The 20,043-nt window shown below is 37.2% G+C and overlaps 1 protein-coding gene across 1 annotated transcript in view; it reads right to left on the reverse strand.

Annotated features, from left to right (window-relative positions):
• The window catches only part of VWA8 (von Willebrand factor A domain containing 8), a gene marked incomplete at its 5' end in the record, with an annotated part of 367,871 nt that overhangs the window by 255,594 nt on the left and 92,234 nt on the right, over window positions 1–20,043 (reverse strand). Inside the window, one exon of the mRNA XM_082676017.1 lies at window positions 3,317–3,477. Coding sequence (XP_082532143.1) covers window positions 3,317–3,477 — 161 coding nt within the window. The remainder of the gene's footprint in view (window positions 1–3,316; window positions 3,478–20,043) is intronic.

Below are 20,043 nucleotides of genomic sequence, written 5' to 3' on the forward strand. Positions count from 1 at the left end.
TGGAAACTAAAAACAAAAGTAAACAAATGGGACCTAATGAAACTTAAAAACTTTTGCACAGCAAAGGAAACCATAACCAAGACGAAAAGACAACCCTCAGAATGGGAGAAAATATTTGCAAATGAAGCAACTGACAAAGGATTAATCTCCAAAATTTACAAGCAGCTCATACAGCTCAATATCAAAAAATCAAATAACCCAATCCAAAAATGGGCAGAAGATCTAAATAGACATTTCTCCAAAGAAGATATACAGATTGCCAACAAACACATGAAAGGATGCTCAACATCACTAATCATTAGAGAAATGCAAATCAAAACTACAATGAGGTATCACCTCATACCAGTCAAATGGCCATCATCAAAAAATCTACAAACAATAAATGCTGGAGAGGGTGTGGAGAAAAGGGAACCCTCTTGCACTGTTGGTGGGAATGTAAATTGATACAGCCACTATGGAGAACAGTATGGAGGTTCCTTAAAAAACTGCAAAGAGAACTACCATACGACCCAGCAATCCCACTACTGGGGATATACCCTGAGAAAACTATAATCCTAAAAGAGTCATGTACCACAATGTTCACTGCAGCTCTACCTACAATAGCCAGGACATGGAAGCAGCCTAAGTGTCCATCAACAGATGAATGGATAAAGAAGATGTGGCACATATATACAATTGACTATTACTCAGCCATAAAAAGAAACGAAATTGAGTTATTTGTAGTGAAGGGGATGGACCCAGAGACTGTCATACAGAGTGAAGTAATTCAGAAAGAGAAAAACAAATACCGTACCCTAACACAGATATATGGAATCTAAAAAAACAACAACAAAAAAAAAAGGTTATGAAGAACCTAAGGGCAAGCAGGAATAAAGACGCAGACGTAGAGAATGGACTCAAGGACACAGGGAGGGGGAGGGGTAAGCTGGGATGAAGTGAGAGAGTGGCCTGGACATATATACACTACCAAACGTAAAATAGATAGCTAGTGGGAAGCAGCCGCATAGCACAAGGAGATCAGCTTGGTGCTTTGTGTCCACCTAGAGGGGTGGGATAGGGAGGGTGGGAGGGAGACACAAGAGGGAGGAGATGTGGGGATATATGTATATCTATGGCTGATTTACTTTGTTATAAAGCAGAAACTAACACACCATTGTAAAGCAATTATACTCTAATAAAGATGTTTAAAAAATAAAAAAACTAACACAACATTGTAAAACAACTAAAAAAACAAAAAGAGAAACAGCTGAATGACTGACTCAGGATAACCATGAGGTAAATATTAATGAACAAGGCAGCTGGTACATATTCACTTGAGTCTAACATAACTCTTTAAGGCGTAGTATTATCAAAATATTTCTATCTTTACAATTACAGGATTTAAAATATCTAAAATCTTTACAATGAAATAACTAATGCTATTTCATATACCAACTATGATGGGACCTAGCCATCCACAGCACAAACAGCATTGTCTTCCATATGTTGCAGAGGTTGAAACCTGCTGTTCTAGGTCTTAAACCAACCACTAAAGTTTCCTGATGCCCATAGTACAGTCGCCCCACAGACCTCCGCTCGGTGAGCACTGAGGAGAGGAGAGACTGCATAATGCAGAGGTTAAGAGCATGGGCAGTGGAGTCACTCAGACCTGGGTTCAAGCCCCAGCCCTGTATCTTATTAGCTGAATGGACTGGGAAGGGGAAGAACTAATCCGCCTGTTTAAATTTTTTTTTTTTTTTTTGCGGTACGCGGGCCTCTCACTGTTGTGGCCTCTCCCGTTGCAGAGCACAGGCTCCGGACGCACAGGCTCCGCGGAATGTGGGATCTTCCCGGACCGGGGCACGAACCCGTGTCCCCTGCATCAGCAGGCGGACTCTTAAACCACTGTGCCACAAGGGAAGCCCCCGCCTGTTTAAATTTTATCTTTTATAAAACTAGGGCAATAATACCAACCTCACAGTATTGCTGTGAAAATTGAACAGCTAATGTAAGGCACATGCTTAACATAGTTGTTCTCAATCTTAACTGCAGATTAGAATCTACTGGGACGCAGTTAAAAATGCCAATGTCCAGGCCTCATCCTGGATCAATTACATCAGAATTTGAGGAGGTGGAGCCCAGGCATCAGTAATTTTTAAGCCTCATTCCCACAAGGAGATCCCACGGTTGCGAATCTGAGAAACACTGGCTTAGCACAATGCCTGGTGTAGAGAAAGTACTCAATTAATGGTAGCTGCTGCTGCTATTACCACTACTTGGCCTAACAGGCAAGAGACAGCCAGTAAAAGGAGGCAGTAGGTATTATTTTGTTTGTGTTTGTATTTGCCTGTCTAGAGGAGAAAAATACTGTAAATCTATAGAATGTTTACGGTAAATCACTGGAAGTTTGTGATTATTACTTTTAAGTGCTTTCAGATTGAATCGAGATTAACGCAGCGTCCTTAGAATCCTTAATTACACTCACTATTTGCATCTTGTCAAGCACAAAAAACTTTTGAATGGTTAGTTGGGGAACTAGATTATTTCACTTATTTGAAATTTCCCAATAAGTTAAACTTTAGATTTAAAAGTTAAAAACAATGTCTACAAGTGATAGAATCAAGATGTAACAAACAAAAATGGTATCACTAATCTCCCGAAGTGACACAAGATGGGAATAGTTTCCATGAAAGTTACACATGAAGTCTTAACATTAAAGAGAAGTTAACTAGGAATGTGTGGATATTTGCCCCACCTAAACTGAAACAAGAAAACAACAGTGACACAAATGTTCAAGTTTGTAAACACAAAGTGAACTTTAGCCTATAGAAAATATAATCAAAGAGCTGTTATACATTTTATATATGTAAACTATATGTAAATATATATGTAAAATATATGTAAATATATATGTATATATGGAACTATACTTTCTCTCTCAAAAAAGAAAAATGCTGACAGTATCACCAATAATTTAGATTTAGGATTGAAAAGGAGTTTGTAAACAGTGAAGCTTTGACAAACTGCAGAAACTTCAGCTGTATGACATTGCATATATCCATCAACCTATATAAAGTTTCAAAATTACTACTTAAAAGTTTTCTTTTTTCAGTTCTTACACACAGAATTTTGCTACGGTGGTGGCTTTTCCCCAAATGTTCATTATTTGAAGTTTTACTCTACTGTACTTAAAACAATAAAAATATCTGCTGTTCTACTTGGATATAGAATTATAAATTCCTCAGGGACTATGTAACCCAGTTTAAATTAGAAGATTGAGAAAGTTCCACGTCTGCTGCTTACGAGGTGTGTTTTTGTGTGTGTGACTCATACAGACCTTTGTAATACAGCGAATGTACCAGCATTGACTCTGTGAATGCCATCCAAGAGGACCAGCTTCCCTTCCAGAGCAGCATTTACTAGGGGTGAGGACCGCCAGGCAGTGTCTCCATTTGGAAGCGTGTATCTCTGCTGTAGCAACTCACGTGCTGTCATATCCTGAAACCAATCCCCAACACCCACCAAAGAAAATGCAGAATTAATTTTTAAGACATGGAGGATAGTTTCTTTAGCTTTAGAGTTACCTCTCTCTGAATATAACATTCCATACAACAACTGGGGAGTCATCTTCTCCAATCCAAAGAGAAAGATATTCAGAAGCTTTTCTTGGTCATTTGAATTTTTTTCCTATTACTCAGCCACACAATATATATAGTTCGGGTTTTCTTTTGTTTTGTTTTTCTTCTCTATTTTATTTAGTATTTTCCCCCTCTTTTAAAATGTTCACTTGGTATCTACACAGATGACAGCAGTAATTTCTACCCAACTTCAATGGAATTTAACTCAATTGGCTTTACTCCTGAAAGGACCAAAATATATGGATTCCTTTTTAAGAATTAGAGGCCATACAAACTCACTGGGAGGAGATGCTTATCAATGATGTGCATTTTCTTGCAGCTGAGTTCTCCCGATAAGCCATGCTAGGAATCACCACAGTTATTCATTTAAAGAGGCTTGAGAGTGGGCAACCTTGTCTTGTTCCTGATCTTAGTGGAAATGCTTTCAGTTTTTCACCATTGAGAATGATGTTGGCTGTGGGTTTGTCATATATGGCCTATATTATGTTGAGGAAAGTTCCCTCTATGCCTACTTTCTGCAGGGTTGTTATCATAAATGGGTGTTGAATTTTGTCAAAAGCTTTCTCTGCATCTATTGAGATGATCATATGGTTTTTCTCCTTCAATTTGTTAATATGGTTTATCACATTGATTGATTTGCGTATATTGAAGAATCCTTGCATTCCTGGAATAAACCCCACTTGATCATGATGTATGATCCTTTTAATGTGCTGTTGGATTCTGTTTGCTAGTATTTTGTTGAGGATTTTTGCATCTATGTTCACTCTCACCACTCTTATTCAATATAGTTTTGGAAGTTTTAGCCACAGCAATCAGAGAATAAAAGGATATAAAAGGAATCCAAATCGGAAAAGAAGAAGTAAAGCTGTCACTGTTTGCAGATGACATGATACTATACATAGAGAATCCTAAAGATGCTACCAGAAAACTACTAGAGCTAATCAATGAATTTGGTAAAGTGGCAGGATACAAAATTAATGCACAGAAATCTCTGGCATTCCTATACACTAATGATGAAAAATCTGAAAGTGAAATCAAGAAAACACTCCCATTTACCATTGCAACAAAAAGAATAAAATATCTAGGAATAAACCTACCTAAGGAGACAAAAGACCTGTATGCAGAGAATTATAAGACACTGATGAAAGAAATTAAAGATGACACAAATAGATGGAGACGTATACCATGTTCTTGGATTGGAAGAATCAACATTGTGATAATGACAATACTACCCAAAGCAATCTACAGATTCAATGCAATCCCTATCAAACTACCACTGGCATTTTTCACAGAACTAGAACAAAAAATTGCACAATTTGTATGGAAACACAAAAGACCCCGAATAGCCAAAGCAATCTTGAGAACGAAAAATGGAGCTGGAGGAATCAGGACCCCTGACTTCAGACTATACTACAAAGCTACAGTAATCAAGACAGTATGGTACTGGCACAAAAACAGAAAGATAGATCAATGGAACAGGATAGAAAGCCCAGAGATAAACCCACGCACATATGGTCACCTTATCTTTGATAAAGGAGGCAGGAATGTACAGTGGAGAAAACACAGCGTCTTCAACAAGTGGTGCTGGGAAAACTGGACAGGTACATGTTAAAGTATGAGATTAGATCACTCCCTACCACCATACACAAAAATAAGCTCAAAATGGATTAAAGACCTAAATGTAAGGCCAGAAACTATCAAACTCTTAGAGGAAAACATAGGCAGAACACTCTATGACATAAATCACAGCAAGATCCTTTTTGACCCACCTCCTAGAGAAATGGAAATAAAAATAAACAAATGGGACCTAATGAAACTTCAACGCTTTTGCACAGCAAAGGAAACCATAAACAAGACCAAAAGACAACCCTCAAAATGGGAGAAAATATTTGCAAATGAAGCAACTGACAAAGGATTAATTTCCAAAATTTACAAGCAGCTCATGCAGCTCAATAACAAAAAAACAAACAACCCAATCCAAAAATGAGCAGAAGACCTAAATAGACATTTCTCCAAAGAAGATATACAGACTGCCAACAAACACATGAAAGAATTCTCAACATCGTTAATCATTAGGGAAATACAAATCAAAACTACAATGAGATATCATCTCACACCAGTCAGAATGGCCATCATCAAAAAATCTAGAAACAATAAATGCTGGAGAGGGTGTGGAGAAAAGGGAACACTCTTGCACTGCTGGTGGGAATGTGAATTGGTACAGCCACTATGGAGAACAGTATGGAGGTTCCTTAAAAAACTACAAATAGAACTACCATACGACCCAGCAATCCCACTACTGGGCATATACCCTGAGAAAACCAAAATTCAAAAAGAGTCATGTACCAAAATGTTCATTGCAGCTCTATTTACAATAGCCCGGAGATGGAAACAACCTAAGCGTCCACTGACAGATGAATGGATAAAGAAGATGTGGCACATATATACAATGGAATATTACTCAGCCATAAAAAGAAACGAAATTGAGCTATTTGTAATGAGGTGGATAGACCTAGAGTCTGTCATACAGAGTGAAGTAAGTCAGAAAGAGAAAGACAAATACCGTATGCTAACACATACATATGGAATTTAAGAAAAAAAAATGTCATTAAGAACCTAGGGGTAAGACAGGAATAAAGACACAGACCTACGGGAGAACGGACTTGAGGATATGGGGAGGGGGAAGGGTGAGCTGTGGCAGGGCGAGAGAGAGGCATGGACATATATACACTAACAAATGTAAGGTAGATAGCTAGTGGGAAGCAGCCGCATGGCACAGGGATATCAGCTCGGTGCTTTGTGACCGCCTGGAGGGGTGGGATAGGGAGGGTGGGAGGGAGGGAGACGCAAGAGGGAAGAGATATGGGAACATATGTATATGTATAACTGATTCACTTTGTTATAAAGCAGAAACTAACACACCATTGTAAAGCAATTATACCCCAATAAAGATGTTAAAAAAAATAAAAAAATAAAATAAAATAAAGAGGCTTCAAAATGGAGGAAACTGAGGAGGACAGCCATCAGATGAGGTACAGGAATTGACAAACAATAGCACTTACAAGCAATGTTTTAAAATTAATTTTTATTGGAGTACAGTTGATTTACAATGTTGTGCAATTTTTAAAAGCACATACACAATGTACTAGTGCTAAAACAGTGTAACAGGTTTAAGCAAGCTATTAATAGTAGTAGCAGATAAACATCTACTTACTGTAAAAAATTTTGGTGCTAATAATATGAATAACTTTTTCTTACATGTGTTAATGTTGAAGATAATAGTTTCTTTTGTGTTATCAACTTCAGATAAATTCTGTAGCACTTATATCAAACAAAAGTTAAACATTTAGTCCATTTTATCCAAAAATGTAAAGGCTTTTGTAAATTCTTTGATACCGAGCTCCAGTCTTAAGAAGATGGAAAGTGAATGAATTTGTTTATATCCACAGTGGCAACAAATCTGTATTGAAATCAAGATTAAAATGTGCAACAAATCTGTATTGAAATCAAGATTAAAATGTAAGTCTTGATCATTTCAATTTTCTCACTATCAAAACAGTACTGACTTAGGAAGCAGAAATAGGCTTATATTGAATCATAATGACACTTGAAAAACAATAATATTCAAACTGATGAAATAAAAATTCAGGGACTTCCCTGTTGGTGCAGTGGTTAAGAATCCCACTGCCAATGCAGGGGACATGGTTTCAAGCCCTGGTCCGGGAAGATTCCACATGCCTCGGAGCTACTAAGCCCATGCACCACAACTACTGAGCCTGTGCTCTAGAGCCCGCGAGCCACAACTACTGAGCCCGCGTGCCACAGTTACTGAAGTCCATGCGCCTAGAGCCCATGCTCTGCAACAAGAGAAGTTACCACGATGAGAAGCCCACACACCACAACGAAGAGTAGCCCCCGCTCGCCGCAACTAGAGAAAGCCCACACACAGCAACGAAGACCCAAAGCAGCCAAAAATATATAAATTTATAAATAAATAAATTTTTAAAATAAAATAAAAATTCACATTTTAAGGCAAGACAAGAAAAATTTAAACGTAATTTTTTTCTCTGCCCGTTTGGGCCTCCTCCCTCCCCTCTAGTGTGCATTTTGCATCTGCTTTATGTATTAACCAGACCTCCCAATGGCAGAAAGGCCTACTTAATCATAAAGATCAGTTTTTCTTCTTCTGGGGCCAACCATGTAACTCCTTAGAAGACAGCATTCCTTTCTCAATCCAGTGAGGGGGTCACAGTGACCCACCACTCGCCTTGTATGTGTGCAAACATCTCTGGTGAACTTCATGTACAAAGCCAATATATCATTTTCCTTAAAGACAGTGATTGGTGCAGAACAGACTGATCAGATGACTGGGGAGATACTGGGCGGCACCTAATGGAAGTTTAAGAACTTAAATACTTACTTATTAATGTTACTATCTATGTTTCTTATATTCTATTTTACAAGATTACTGTTTCCTGCATTACCAAAGGTGTGACTGAGCCTCAGATAAAATTAATGATGATTAGGTGCCTTGAAATGATTGATCAAATATATAGTTCTATCAATACAGTTCTATATATCAATGATTGTAATAGTGTAACTCTAGTATGGGAAGAAGTAATAAAAGGACGACCTTTTCCTAGACCAAAACTGACTAGCAAGCTAGGTGGTTCAGAGGCTTTTGGCAACTGCTAACAGGGCCTAGTCCAGCTATAACACATTGAGTGACCTGTGAACGAAATCCTTTCCTGACCTGAGAATGAGTATTCCTATTGCCATGGGACAAACTGGTCACATAATGCCTCCCAAACCTTGGTCAAAATTAAGACTAAAAGGGAAGGGATTGTAAAATAAAGAATGTTGCCCACCATCCAGTTCTACAAGAATCAAGTCAGTAATCACTGCAGCCGCTGACCTACAGGGTGAAGGTCAGGATACGGCACTTTGTGCTCTGGGGAAACTGACACACCTGGCCTTCAGGTGGTTAGATATTTTCAGAAGAAACTTTTTATGAACCTGGATTCTTGCATTTCTCCATACTTAGAAAAACACTAAAACTATTAACTAAGATGTCTGTTCCTCATGACTAGCAGTGACCTTCTACTGAGATGTGTGCTTGATTGCAAGGTCCCCTTCGGCAAAAATCACACACACACTGACCTCTCCCTTTACCTCTTCGGAACAGTTCTCAGAGCTCTCTAAGAGACTGTCTCCTGGGTTATAATCCTCACGTTGGCTCGAGTAAAATTTTCCGTTTCTTCCTTAGATTGACTATTGATTCATTTTTTTCATTGACAAAACTCAGCAACATAGCCCTAAAGATCCGACTTTGACACATTATCAAAATTTAGCTTCACTCATTCATGGTATCTCATTTTTCAACTATGAACTTTAAATTCTATGCAATTTATATGAGCATGTAAGACTAAATCTATCATCATCATCAGTGTTTACTGAGATGGTTCATGGTGAAAATGAGCTTATTCACACTCATGGCTATGCTACAGAACTGGAAACGGATCACTCTTGCAAGAAAAATAGGACAACTCAAAATAAATGTTTCATTTTCATAATTGAATTATGAAAAAAATCAAATATATATATATACACATATATAAACCTTTAAAAAAATTAATATAAAAACAGGTAAATTTAAAGAAAACTCTTGGTATTAATTATTCCAGAAAAACAGTCAGGATATTACATTACATATTGTCCTAGAGCATAAAACAAACAGAAAACATGCTTTAGCACAGTGGTTCTAAGTCAAAGATATGTATCAGAAACAGCTGGAGGAAATTCTGGAAAATATATTGATAGAAGCTTAGGCCTTATCACCCTGAAGATTTGGATTCAGTAGATCCAAGGTGGGGCTTACCACCTATTTTTTATTGAACATTACATAGGTGATATCTTAAATGACTCCCAGGTGGGAAGCGCAGCTTTAAAAAGGAGACATTAACTTAATGTGAAACTTTGTCTCATTTATTTATACCCCTTCCTTATTCTGATAGGAATTATGAGATTGCAGGAAGATATATATTAATAAAATGTATAACAAAGTAGTATAAATTAAAAGGTGAAAAAAAAAAAGAAGGAAAAAAAAGGAAAGAGTAGGCCTTATTTCCTTTAAGCATTTCTATTGTTATTCAGAAAGGAGGTAACATGAAGAAGGTATCCCACTGAAACCATATTGTTAAAGAAATGATTGGGGGTTAATTTTGAAAATCCCAGCTTCAGACTGAAAACAGATGGTTTTCTAACCCAACTCAGCTCCTTTTGCGTGGGCCCAAGAAGAGGAGATGAGGATTGTGTCTCTGGCATAAGAGGTTCGAACTCCTAAGGAGATGAGACTAGCAACTGGTAACATTTTTTTTTTTTTTTTATTTTGACAGAGAAAATTCCTCACTCTCATACCAACACATCCTGAATCACCATTCTGTACAAGATATAAAAAAGCACTACTTCATTTTGTAGTGACGGATGATTCCAAAGTACATTCATATCTTGTTAATTCACACAATGTCTACAATACTTGCCTCATTCAAATAAGTAAATATTTACTAATAAAGATGACGAGAAAGACAACCAGTATGTACGGCTCCCCTTTTCCAACCTAGCAGTTGGAGACTCCCTTTTACTGACTGAAGTAAACTGAAATAATTATTTGCTGCTACACAACAAGCAGTAATAGACCAACAGAATTCAAATCTATTAATGCCAACCACAACTACAGACCAGAAATATTTTCCCTTTTTTCAATCTTCAGAGGGGTAAAAAATGGAAAACACCTGGCATTTATTAAAAGACTAACTCAGATCAGTTTTATCATATCAAGTCTCTGCATACTATCATGTGAAAAAGAGCCATTCTTCATTTCTAATATATCTGTGCATTAAAATAAAAACCTTCCTACGGGGAAAAAAAAAGTATCCTCTTTAATAAAAGTAGTTGGTTTTCATAATTAAGATCCTGTATTGGGAGAAAAGATGAAAATTCCAGCTTTTTCTTAAAAAGATAATTGCCCCCACTTTCCATAATATTAGGTATAATAAGAAATTATTTTCAATTGTCTGAAAGTTATTTTCCATTGTGTGAAAGTGCAAGGACACCAAAGTAAAACTGAACTTTCACAGAACTGAACCTAGTCAAACTTAATTAACAGAATTTTTTCAGAACAGTCTGAAATGGGTCAGTAACATGATTTCAATATTAAGCTAATCTTTAAAATGGAGTAACAGCTTTTTCAAATGTTTCTGTCTATAGAATTTTTGGGTTTTAGTACCATGAAGTTGTTTTAATATCCTTACTTATTTTAACATATACTGTAACATGGAACTGTTAAAAATATATATATCATTTCCTTATTCTTCCTGCCTACACACATATCCCTAAAGCAAGTGGAAAGACAAAATTTTAAGAAGAAATGTGCTGATTCCATACGAGCGTTTTGAAAGCACACTAATAAAAATCAAGAAAGATGAATGCCCTCAGTTTTGCATATATTTTTCTTATCCTTGAAACCTTTGAACTTAAGAGAATAAAAATAGCACTAATGATATCATAGAGGCCGAACCATTTCCTCTTTCTGTTTCCTTAAAAAATTTAGAAATAACAGGACATGAAAACTAGTTCCTTTAGAGCCACCATTGTCTAAACTTAAACATTTCACCTCCTCATTCAGATCCCTGGAAAACATCCATATATGTATATTAAGATTCTGTGTCATTTTGAATTTTGCTCTTTTGATTTGCAACAGAGAAACCCTACTAAAAATAAAAATGTCTTATTAAAGTGAGAAGAAGCATAACTGCACAAAATATACCAGAGAATATAGATTTGAACCCTGGAGCAATTATATACCTTAAATGTTTTTAGGACCTTTGAATGGTATACATTAATTTTTCTGAGATTCCCTTGAGAAACCTGGATATAAGTAATTAGTTTGATAAATAACTGCAAAAAGTAGCTACCAGAAAATATCCTGCCAGTAGTATAAAATACTAAGAAAATCTGGGATTTAAGGGAATAAAAGAATACACCAAGACTAGCTGATGCAAGCCACCAACTTTACAATAAGGGATTAATTATGTCCATAACTATTAGTGTAAAATACTGCACAAATATTGCATAAACACAGAATGTTAATAATTTTTAGGTCCCAAAATAGAAATGAAGCCATTATTTACAGTCTAAGCACGCTCAGTGAACAAAATGCAAGGCGTGCTGCCAACATTCCTGTGTCATTTACGTTTGATCTCAAACAAAAAGGCCTCTCGTTTTACATACACTGTAAAATTATTTGTAAACTCTTCCATGCTTCTTCCTAAAGTTCTTTTTTAAGCAACTATTTTTAACCTGTCACACATATAATAAATGCTTCCTTTATGTATATAATGATGGCATTACAAGACTACCATGATTGTTTTCAGTTACTCTGCTATTAATGGAAGAAGCCGATTTTGATTCATTTATAGCTCTCTTTACTGTAACCAGTGGGATCTATCTCAAGATGATCTACTCTAAAGATTTATTCCATGAACATAGAACAAAATTCTTCTGATTGAAGCTAACTAGAAGTCAAACCTACTATGTCACAACTGACCCAACAAAAGGACATCTTAATACAGTCATTCAATAAAATATAAAGTCAAGTTCGGTGAAAGTGCAAATAATGTAATATGTATTCCAAGAAGACACCCAATCAAATCCCTTCTACTATCCTTGCTGTAGTACAGCGGCTAGAAAACTGAAAACATCATTTCTTAGATGCCTTTGCAGCTAAGTTCTGTACACGACCCAGGTTCTACCAAGCATTCTCACATACACAAAACTGGGAACTGAAGAAACTGGCAGTGAGAGTGAAGTACCAGCCAGCACAAGGAAACTCGCTCTTCTAGAAACCTACGGCTGAAGTTCTCCAGGCTCTGTCATTCCTAACTGGGTAAAATCTAAACACTGTGCCCTATCTCTCCCAGAAATTCTGTAAGCTACGTAATACTCTGTAATAAATCCCTCTCAGTTTTAGACAGCCAAAATGGATTCTATTGTCCGCAACGAAAATCACAACCTAAGGATAATAAATTTTTACAAGTAAACCAACTTTATGAAAGCTTGTTTAGAAATGTTCACGGACAACTACATATATAAAAGAGGGTAAGAACAGTTTCAAAAAGGAAGGCAAAAAGCAGAGATGTTATAGAGTAAAATCCCAGGACACACAAACTGAAGAACCACATTTTATTCAAATGGTACTGCAAACTTTGCTACATTTTATCACATATGTTTGACTGTTAGGAGAACAGGTGGGAAAGTAGCAATCAATTCTAGTTTAAATAATATTTGCCTTATAATAATTATTGGGTTGACCAAAAAGTTTGTTTGTTCATTAACATCTTACGGAAAAACCCCAAACAAACTTTCTGGCCAACCCAATAGTAACAAAGTATAAAATCAAAGTTGTGGTATGTGCTAATAACCTGTTCAGTATTCAGTAAAGACACATGGAGCAGTTATAGCATTTGGCCTCACTCAACAACACTCAAATCCCTTCTAGTCAGCCAACATGGAAAGTAACACAGTTGAAAGAATGGGTACAGTATAAGGAAAGCTGGGTTTTCAATTCCAATTCTGTGACTTATAATATGATAAATGGGTGAAGTGAGTAAAATATCTTTATAATTAAATGAGATAATGTCTGGCACCTAGTGGGTATTTAATAATAGCTGAATCTGAATCAATTGAAGAATCAAAATCCTAATACATTAAAATTTAAATCTAACAATAAATCTAAGTTAACAGTTCGGAACACTAATAAAAGTATAATAACAATGCCGTATGACAAAAGAAATTCTTGTCTTAGAATTTAAAGTAAAGGTAATATTGAAACGTAAAAATTAGTAAAGAAAAGTTGACAGAGCTGATCCTTTAAAAATAATGTAAATTCTTCAAAATGTATGTATCCATTCCTTCATATACTGATTGTCTACTACACGCAAGTCACTGATCCAGTGCTGAGGATACAGCACTGAAAACGATAAACATGGATCCTACATTCCAGGGTGAAGAGAACAAAAACAGACAAAGGAAAGGGAACAGAGGGTGAGAAGGAAGGGAGGGAGGGAGGAGATGCAAATTAAAAAAATATACCATGGGAATTCCCTGGCGGTCCAGTGGTTAGGACTCCACGCTTTCACTGCTGAGAGCGTGGGTTCAGTCCCTGGTCCGGGAACTAAGATTCCACAAGCCGTGTAGTGCAGCAAAAAAAAAAAAAAAAGTGTGTGTGTGTGTGTATATATATATGTATATCACGATCACGTAGTGGTCAGTGCTGCACAGAAAATGTCGGGTAACGTGATAGCAAATGGCTCCATGGGTCAAGGATGCTTCCTCTAAGTATACTGAAACTGTGGTGATTTAAATGATAAAAGGCCAAGTGAAAATCAGGGGAAGAGTGTTCCAGGCTGAGGCAATATCCTGTGCAAAAGTCCTGAAGCAGAAAAAAGCTAGATAGATTTAAGGGACTGAAAGTAGCCACTGAGGCTGAAACATAACCAGCGGAGGGTCCATCAGGGAGAGAGATGGCTGGAGAGGCAGGCATGGGTGAGATCAGGTAGGGCAGTGTCTCTCAACCCTGGCTCCCTGTTAGAATCACTGAGTAGCTTTTGTAAAAATCCTGAAATCCGGGTCACACCTCAAACCAATTACTTCAGATTCTCTAATGGTGGGGGCTGGACAATGGAAATTTTTCAAAGCTCCTTGGGTGTTTCTAATAGGCAGCCAAGGTAGAAAAGCACTGTTGGAGGGCTCATAAGTCAAGACTAGGGGTTCTTATTTTAAGTATAATGGAAAGCCATTGACAGATTCTAAACAGAGAAATGGCATGATATGGTTTAGGTCACTCCTACTATTCTTTAGAGGATGGATTATGAAATGTAACATATTCTAATTAAATAGTTACAAATATTTAATGTCTACAAAAGAGACTAGAACTTAAATATTCTCACCAAAAAAGAGATAAATTTAAAAATAACTATCTATAAATGTTCAACCACCATAACTGAAAAGTATAAGACATTGATGAAAGAAATTGAAGAAGACACAGATAAATGGAAAGACATTTACACTCAAGGACTGAAGAATTAATATAGTTAAAATGTCCATACTACCCAAAGAAATCTACAGATTCAATGCCATCCCTATCAAAATTTCAATGGCATTTTTCACAGAAATAAATTAAACAATTCTAAAATTTGTATGGACCATAAAAGACCCTGTATAGCTAAAGCAATCTTGAGAAAGAAGAACGAAGTTGGAAACATCACACTTCCTGATTTCAAATTATATGACAAAGCTATACTAACCAAAACTTTATGGTATTTCCATAAAAACAGACACATAGATCGATAGAATGGACAGCCCAGAAATAAACCCACACATATACGGTGAACAAGTTCATGACAAAGGAGCCAAGAATACATATTCAGTAATGGTGTCAATAAATGGTATCCAGAAAACTGTATAGCCAAATGCAAAAGAATGAAACTGGACCCTAAGTTACACAATACACAAAAATCACTTCAAAATGGATTAAAGGCTTGAATGTCAAGACATGAAACCATAAAACTCCTAGCAGAAAATATAGGTGGTATGGTCCTTGACCTTGGTCTTGGCGATAATTTTTGGATTTGACACCAAAAGCAAAAGCAACAAAGGCCAAAATAAACAAGTGGGACAACATCAGACTAAAAAGAAAAAGTTTCTGCACAGCAAAGAAACCAACACAATGAAAAGGCAACCTACTGAATGGAAAAAGCTATTTCCAAATCATATAACTGATAAAGGTTAATATCTAAAATATATAAAGAACTCATATAACTCAATAGCAAAAAAAAATCTGATTAAAAAATGGACAGAGGGGCTTCCCTGGTGGCGCAGTGATTGACAGTCCGCCTGCCAATGCAGGGGACACGGGTTCGTGCCCCGGTCCAGGAGGATCCCACATGCCGCGGAGCGGCTAGGCCCATGAGCCATGGCCGCTGAGCCTGCGCATCCAGAGCCTGTGCTCCACAATGGGAGAGGCCACAACAGTGAGAGGCCTGCGTACAGCAAAAAAAAAAAAAAAAAAGGACAGAGGAATTAAATACATATTTTTCCAAAGAAGATATATAAATGGCCAACAGATACATAAGGTGCTCAACATCACTCATCATCAAGGAAATACAAATTAAAACCACAATGAGATATCACCTCATACCTGTTAGAATGGCTATCATCCAAAATAAAACAAAAACAAAACAAAAAAACAAGAGATGACAAATGTTGGTGAGGATGTGAAGAAAAGGGAACCGTTGTGCACTGTTGGTGAGAATGTACATTGGTGCCACCTCTATGGAAAACATTATGGAGGTACCTCAAAAACTTAAAAAAAGAACTATCACATGATCCAGTAATCCCACTTCTGGGTATATATCCAAAGAAAACAAAAACAGAATATTGAGATATCTGCACTCCCATGTTCATTACAGCATTATTCACAATAGCCAAGAGTGCCCATTAATGAATGAATGGATAAGAAATTGTGATACACACACACACACACACACACACACACACACACACAGAGGAATATTATTCAGCCATGAAAAAGAAGGAAGTTCTGCCGTTTGCTGGACCTTCAGGGCATTGTGCTAAGTGAAATAAGCCAGACAGAAAAAGCAAAATACTGTATGCAATCACTTGTACGTGGAATCTTAAAAAAAAAAAGTCAAACTCTTAGAAATAGAAGAGTGGTTGTCAGGGACTGAGGGGTAGGGGAAATAGGAAGAGGTTGGTAAAAGGGTACAAAGTTTCAGGTATAAGATGAATTAAGATCTGAGTATATAATATAAAACATGGTGACTATAGTTGATAACTCTGTATCACATCGTTGAAATTGGCTAAGAAAATAGAACTTCAATGTTATCCTGAGAGTGAGCTTGCATGCGTGAAAGAGGAATAAGTGTCTGTTAATGTCCAACTGACATAACTGATGTGTTCTTAAAAACTCTATAAAGTAGGGCTTCCCTGGTGGCACAGTGGTTGAGAGTCCGCCTGCTGATGCAGGGGACGCGGGTTCGTGTCCCGGTCTGGGAAGATCCCACATGCCGCGGAGCGGCTGGGCCTGTGAGCTATGGCCACTGAGCCTGCGCGTCCGGAGCCTGTGCTCCGCAACGGGAGAGGCCACAACAGTGAGAGGCCCGCGTACCGCAAAAAAAAAAAAAAAAAAAACTCTATAAAGTAAAATTTCGTATGCCAAATGCGTTTTCCAGCAAATTCTCAAAAATGGGTCCAGGGTTGGTGGGTTAGAGCTACTGGAGATGTCCATAGCTATAGCGGATCCTACAAAAGGCAAATGATGTTAGACTAACAATTGGCTGTGGGGTGGGTATGGCGGATGGAGAGAAAGCTAAGAAGTGTGCCATGGCTGCAATACTCGACAACGCTTTCTATTGGCTTAATGTGTCCCTTTTGGAACCTTCCTCAAAAAACTAAAGCTGTTCTCTCTGAATCGCTCCCCCATGGGAGATACTGTGCAGCAAACGCCTTTCCCTATGTGGGAGATAAGGAGGAGTTAATGGATTTAGGGAGCATCATTGAGGATAAACGTGGAGTCTCCTGCTTGAAGCAGCACTGAAAAACGTTTGCTAAGGTTAAAGAAACAGACTGCTGAAGGTAGCAGGGCAACCCTCCCACCCTGTCCATCTTCCCACCTATGTGAGGGCATAATGGGCACCACTCCTCACCTGCATAGAGGCTGCCAGCCAGCAGCTACCTGAATCTGGGAGAGCTTCAGGGAACCACAGGAAATGAACACGAAGCATCCCAGGAGCTGGGCTGGCCAAGGTCCCTCTTCAGGTTGTTAATTTCTCAACAGTAGTCAATAGACTGTAAAATCAGGATTTTCACAGCTTTTACTAGCTTAAACCCCAAGCTACTTCAACTCAGTTCCCAGAGGCACTAGTTGAACTCTGCCTGCTAATGCCTTTCCCTTTGCTGTTCTTTTTGACTATCTCTCTGGTTCTGCCAAATGGTTTTCAGTTCAAACACCTCAGAAAGCCCTGTTTCTATGAGACTGGTTTGTAAATCAGCAATAAAATTGAATATATTCAGAAAATGGGCTGGATCCTGAGTAATTGGGGTTTTTTTTAATAGGGGAAGAATAGAAAAACAAAGCACTTAGAAATCATAAAAGGCAACTAGATGACACAGCTGAGAAGTACATATTTACTTTTTATTTCCAAGAATAAAACATATTTATAAAACATACTGTACTTACAGAAATTTGTGAAAGTCAAAATCAAATCAAAGTTATGGGGCCTCCCTGGTGGCTCAGCGATTAGGAATCCACCTGCCAATGCAGGGGACACAGGAACCCTGGTCCAGAAAGATCCCACATGCCATGGAGCAGCTAAGCCCGTGCACCACAGCTACTGAGCCTGCACTCTAGAGACCGTGAGCCACAACTACGGAGCCCACATGCCACGACTACTGAAGCCCACGCGCCTAGAGCCCATGCTCAGCAACAAGAGAGGTCACCGCAATGAGAAGCCTGCGCACAGCAAGGAAGAGGAGGCCCTGCTCGCCACAACTGGGGAAAGCCCGCACACAGCAACGAAGACCCAACGCAGCCAAAAATAAATAAATAAATAAATTAATTAAATAAATCAAATCAAAGTTATATCCTCTTTCTTTTCTTTCTTGACATGTTCCTCATAAGAATATAAATACAGAACTTCATCATTAATCTCACTAACCTTTAGCAAATCCTTACTCTTACAGTGATCTCTGGTGACTATAAGTTCCTGAAGACCCTTAAAAGATTGCCCTAAGACCCCCAATCAAAATTACTGTAAAGTACATTTAAAACAAAAGTCCTAACTAATGGAGATGGTCAAGCATAACAATTTATTCTCAACAACAGTACTTCGACTTCATCACACAGTGTCCTTAAGTTTGGAGCTATTCTACAGAGAATCCTCAAATTTGAAATTCTTTCCCTCTTCAAGTTTATGGATCCTATGTTTCTGGATCGCCAAGGATGGTAAATGAAATACCTTTCAGGCTGGAATTCCTTATTTGGTAGGATTCCTTGGTTACTTTTGTTTTCTTCCTTGAGCGAATGGATTTGGTCTTACTGTAACGTTTATTTTTATACACATGCCCAAAGGCCTCCTGGCGTGCTTTTATAAATCTAATAAATACTTCATGATAACTTAACTTGTTAACATAACACAAAAGATGTTGTCCGTTACTTAAAATGTACACTGTTTCAATTAAATAAGGAGTCTAGTACATATTTGCAAAGTTATAAAAGATTTCAATATCATGTTTGGATACATTTTTTTAAAAAGCAAACATAAAACTTACTGTCTTTTAAATGGCAAATTTATGCAAATACAAGATGAACCTTAATAACATATATTGCACAGTTAAACTTTACGATACACTTTGCGTTTTTAGAATATATAAGTTTAATAAGTTATCAAGTTGAACGAGCAAATAACCTACCTTTTCAATACATAACTTTGTACTATGTCCTATCATATAAACACTCCAAGTAGTTCTAATTGCAAGCTTAACATAAAATACTACAACTGTCATTACACTCAGCTTTTGAGATGATTTCTCCATCAAAACAAGAGCCTAAGATAACGTTTCACAAAGTTTCAATTATAAAAATAATACACTGTTGAGATGGACTTCTATCAGTTGAAAACAACCATTGATTTTTGCAAACTCCTCCATTCCTCCTTTCTATTATGTTGTTTTTGAAAAGCTGGCAAGTAGAAAAACAGACCAATACTGAAAAACAAACTGTGATGTAACAAGAACCCTAGCATTCTAAAGCAAATCAAGCTAATGTGAAGGAAAGCATTCCAAATAAAAACAGATGATACTTTTAGGGCCTTGACCCAGTTTCCTCTCATCTCAGAGTGAGCCTCATTGTCTGTTACTTACTGTTTTTAAAGATGTACAGTCTAGTAGGCAAGAAAATGACTTGAAAATTAATAAGCTAGGACCTGCTGTAGAAGCTTTGTTTGAGGTATAAACTCTGGCACTTAACCTTTCTCATCCTTAATTCTGAAAGCCAGGAAATACCACTTTACTGGCCTATTTTAGAGTAATTATAAATTTTAGTAAATAACTTGAATCACTTCAAAGAGGCTGCAAAAAGCTATTATTAAATTGTCACAAAATTTTATGTTTGAAAAACAGGAAATACACAGAAGATTGTAATTCTAAAACTGAAATGAATTTGTCTCAAAACAGCTTCCTGCCTTATCCTGTAAGAACTAATTAGTTCTCAAAAATCAGAAATTGATCTAAATAATTCTATTGCGTTTCTGCATTAGAGAACGCTATAAATGGAAAAGCTCTTAAATGT

This window comes from Grampus griseus, assembly GCF_964374135.1.
Source record: "Grampus griseus genome assembly, chromosome: 18".
Lineage (NCBI taxonomy): Eukaryota > Metazoa > Chordata > Mammalia > Artiodactyla > Delphinidae > Grampus > Grampus griseus.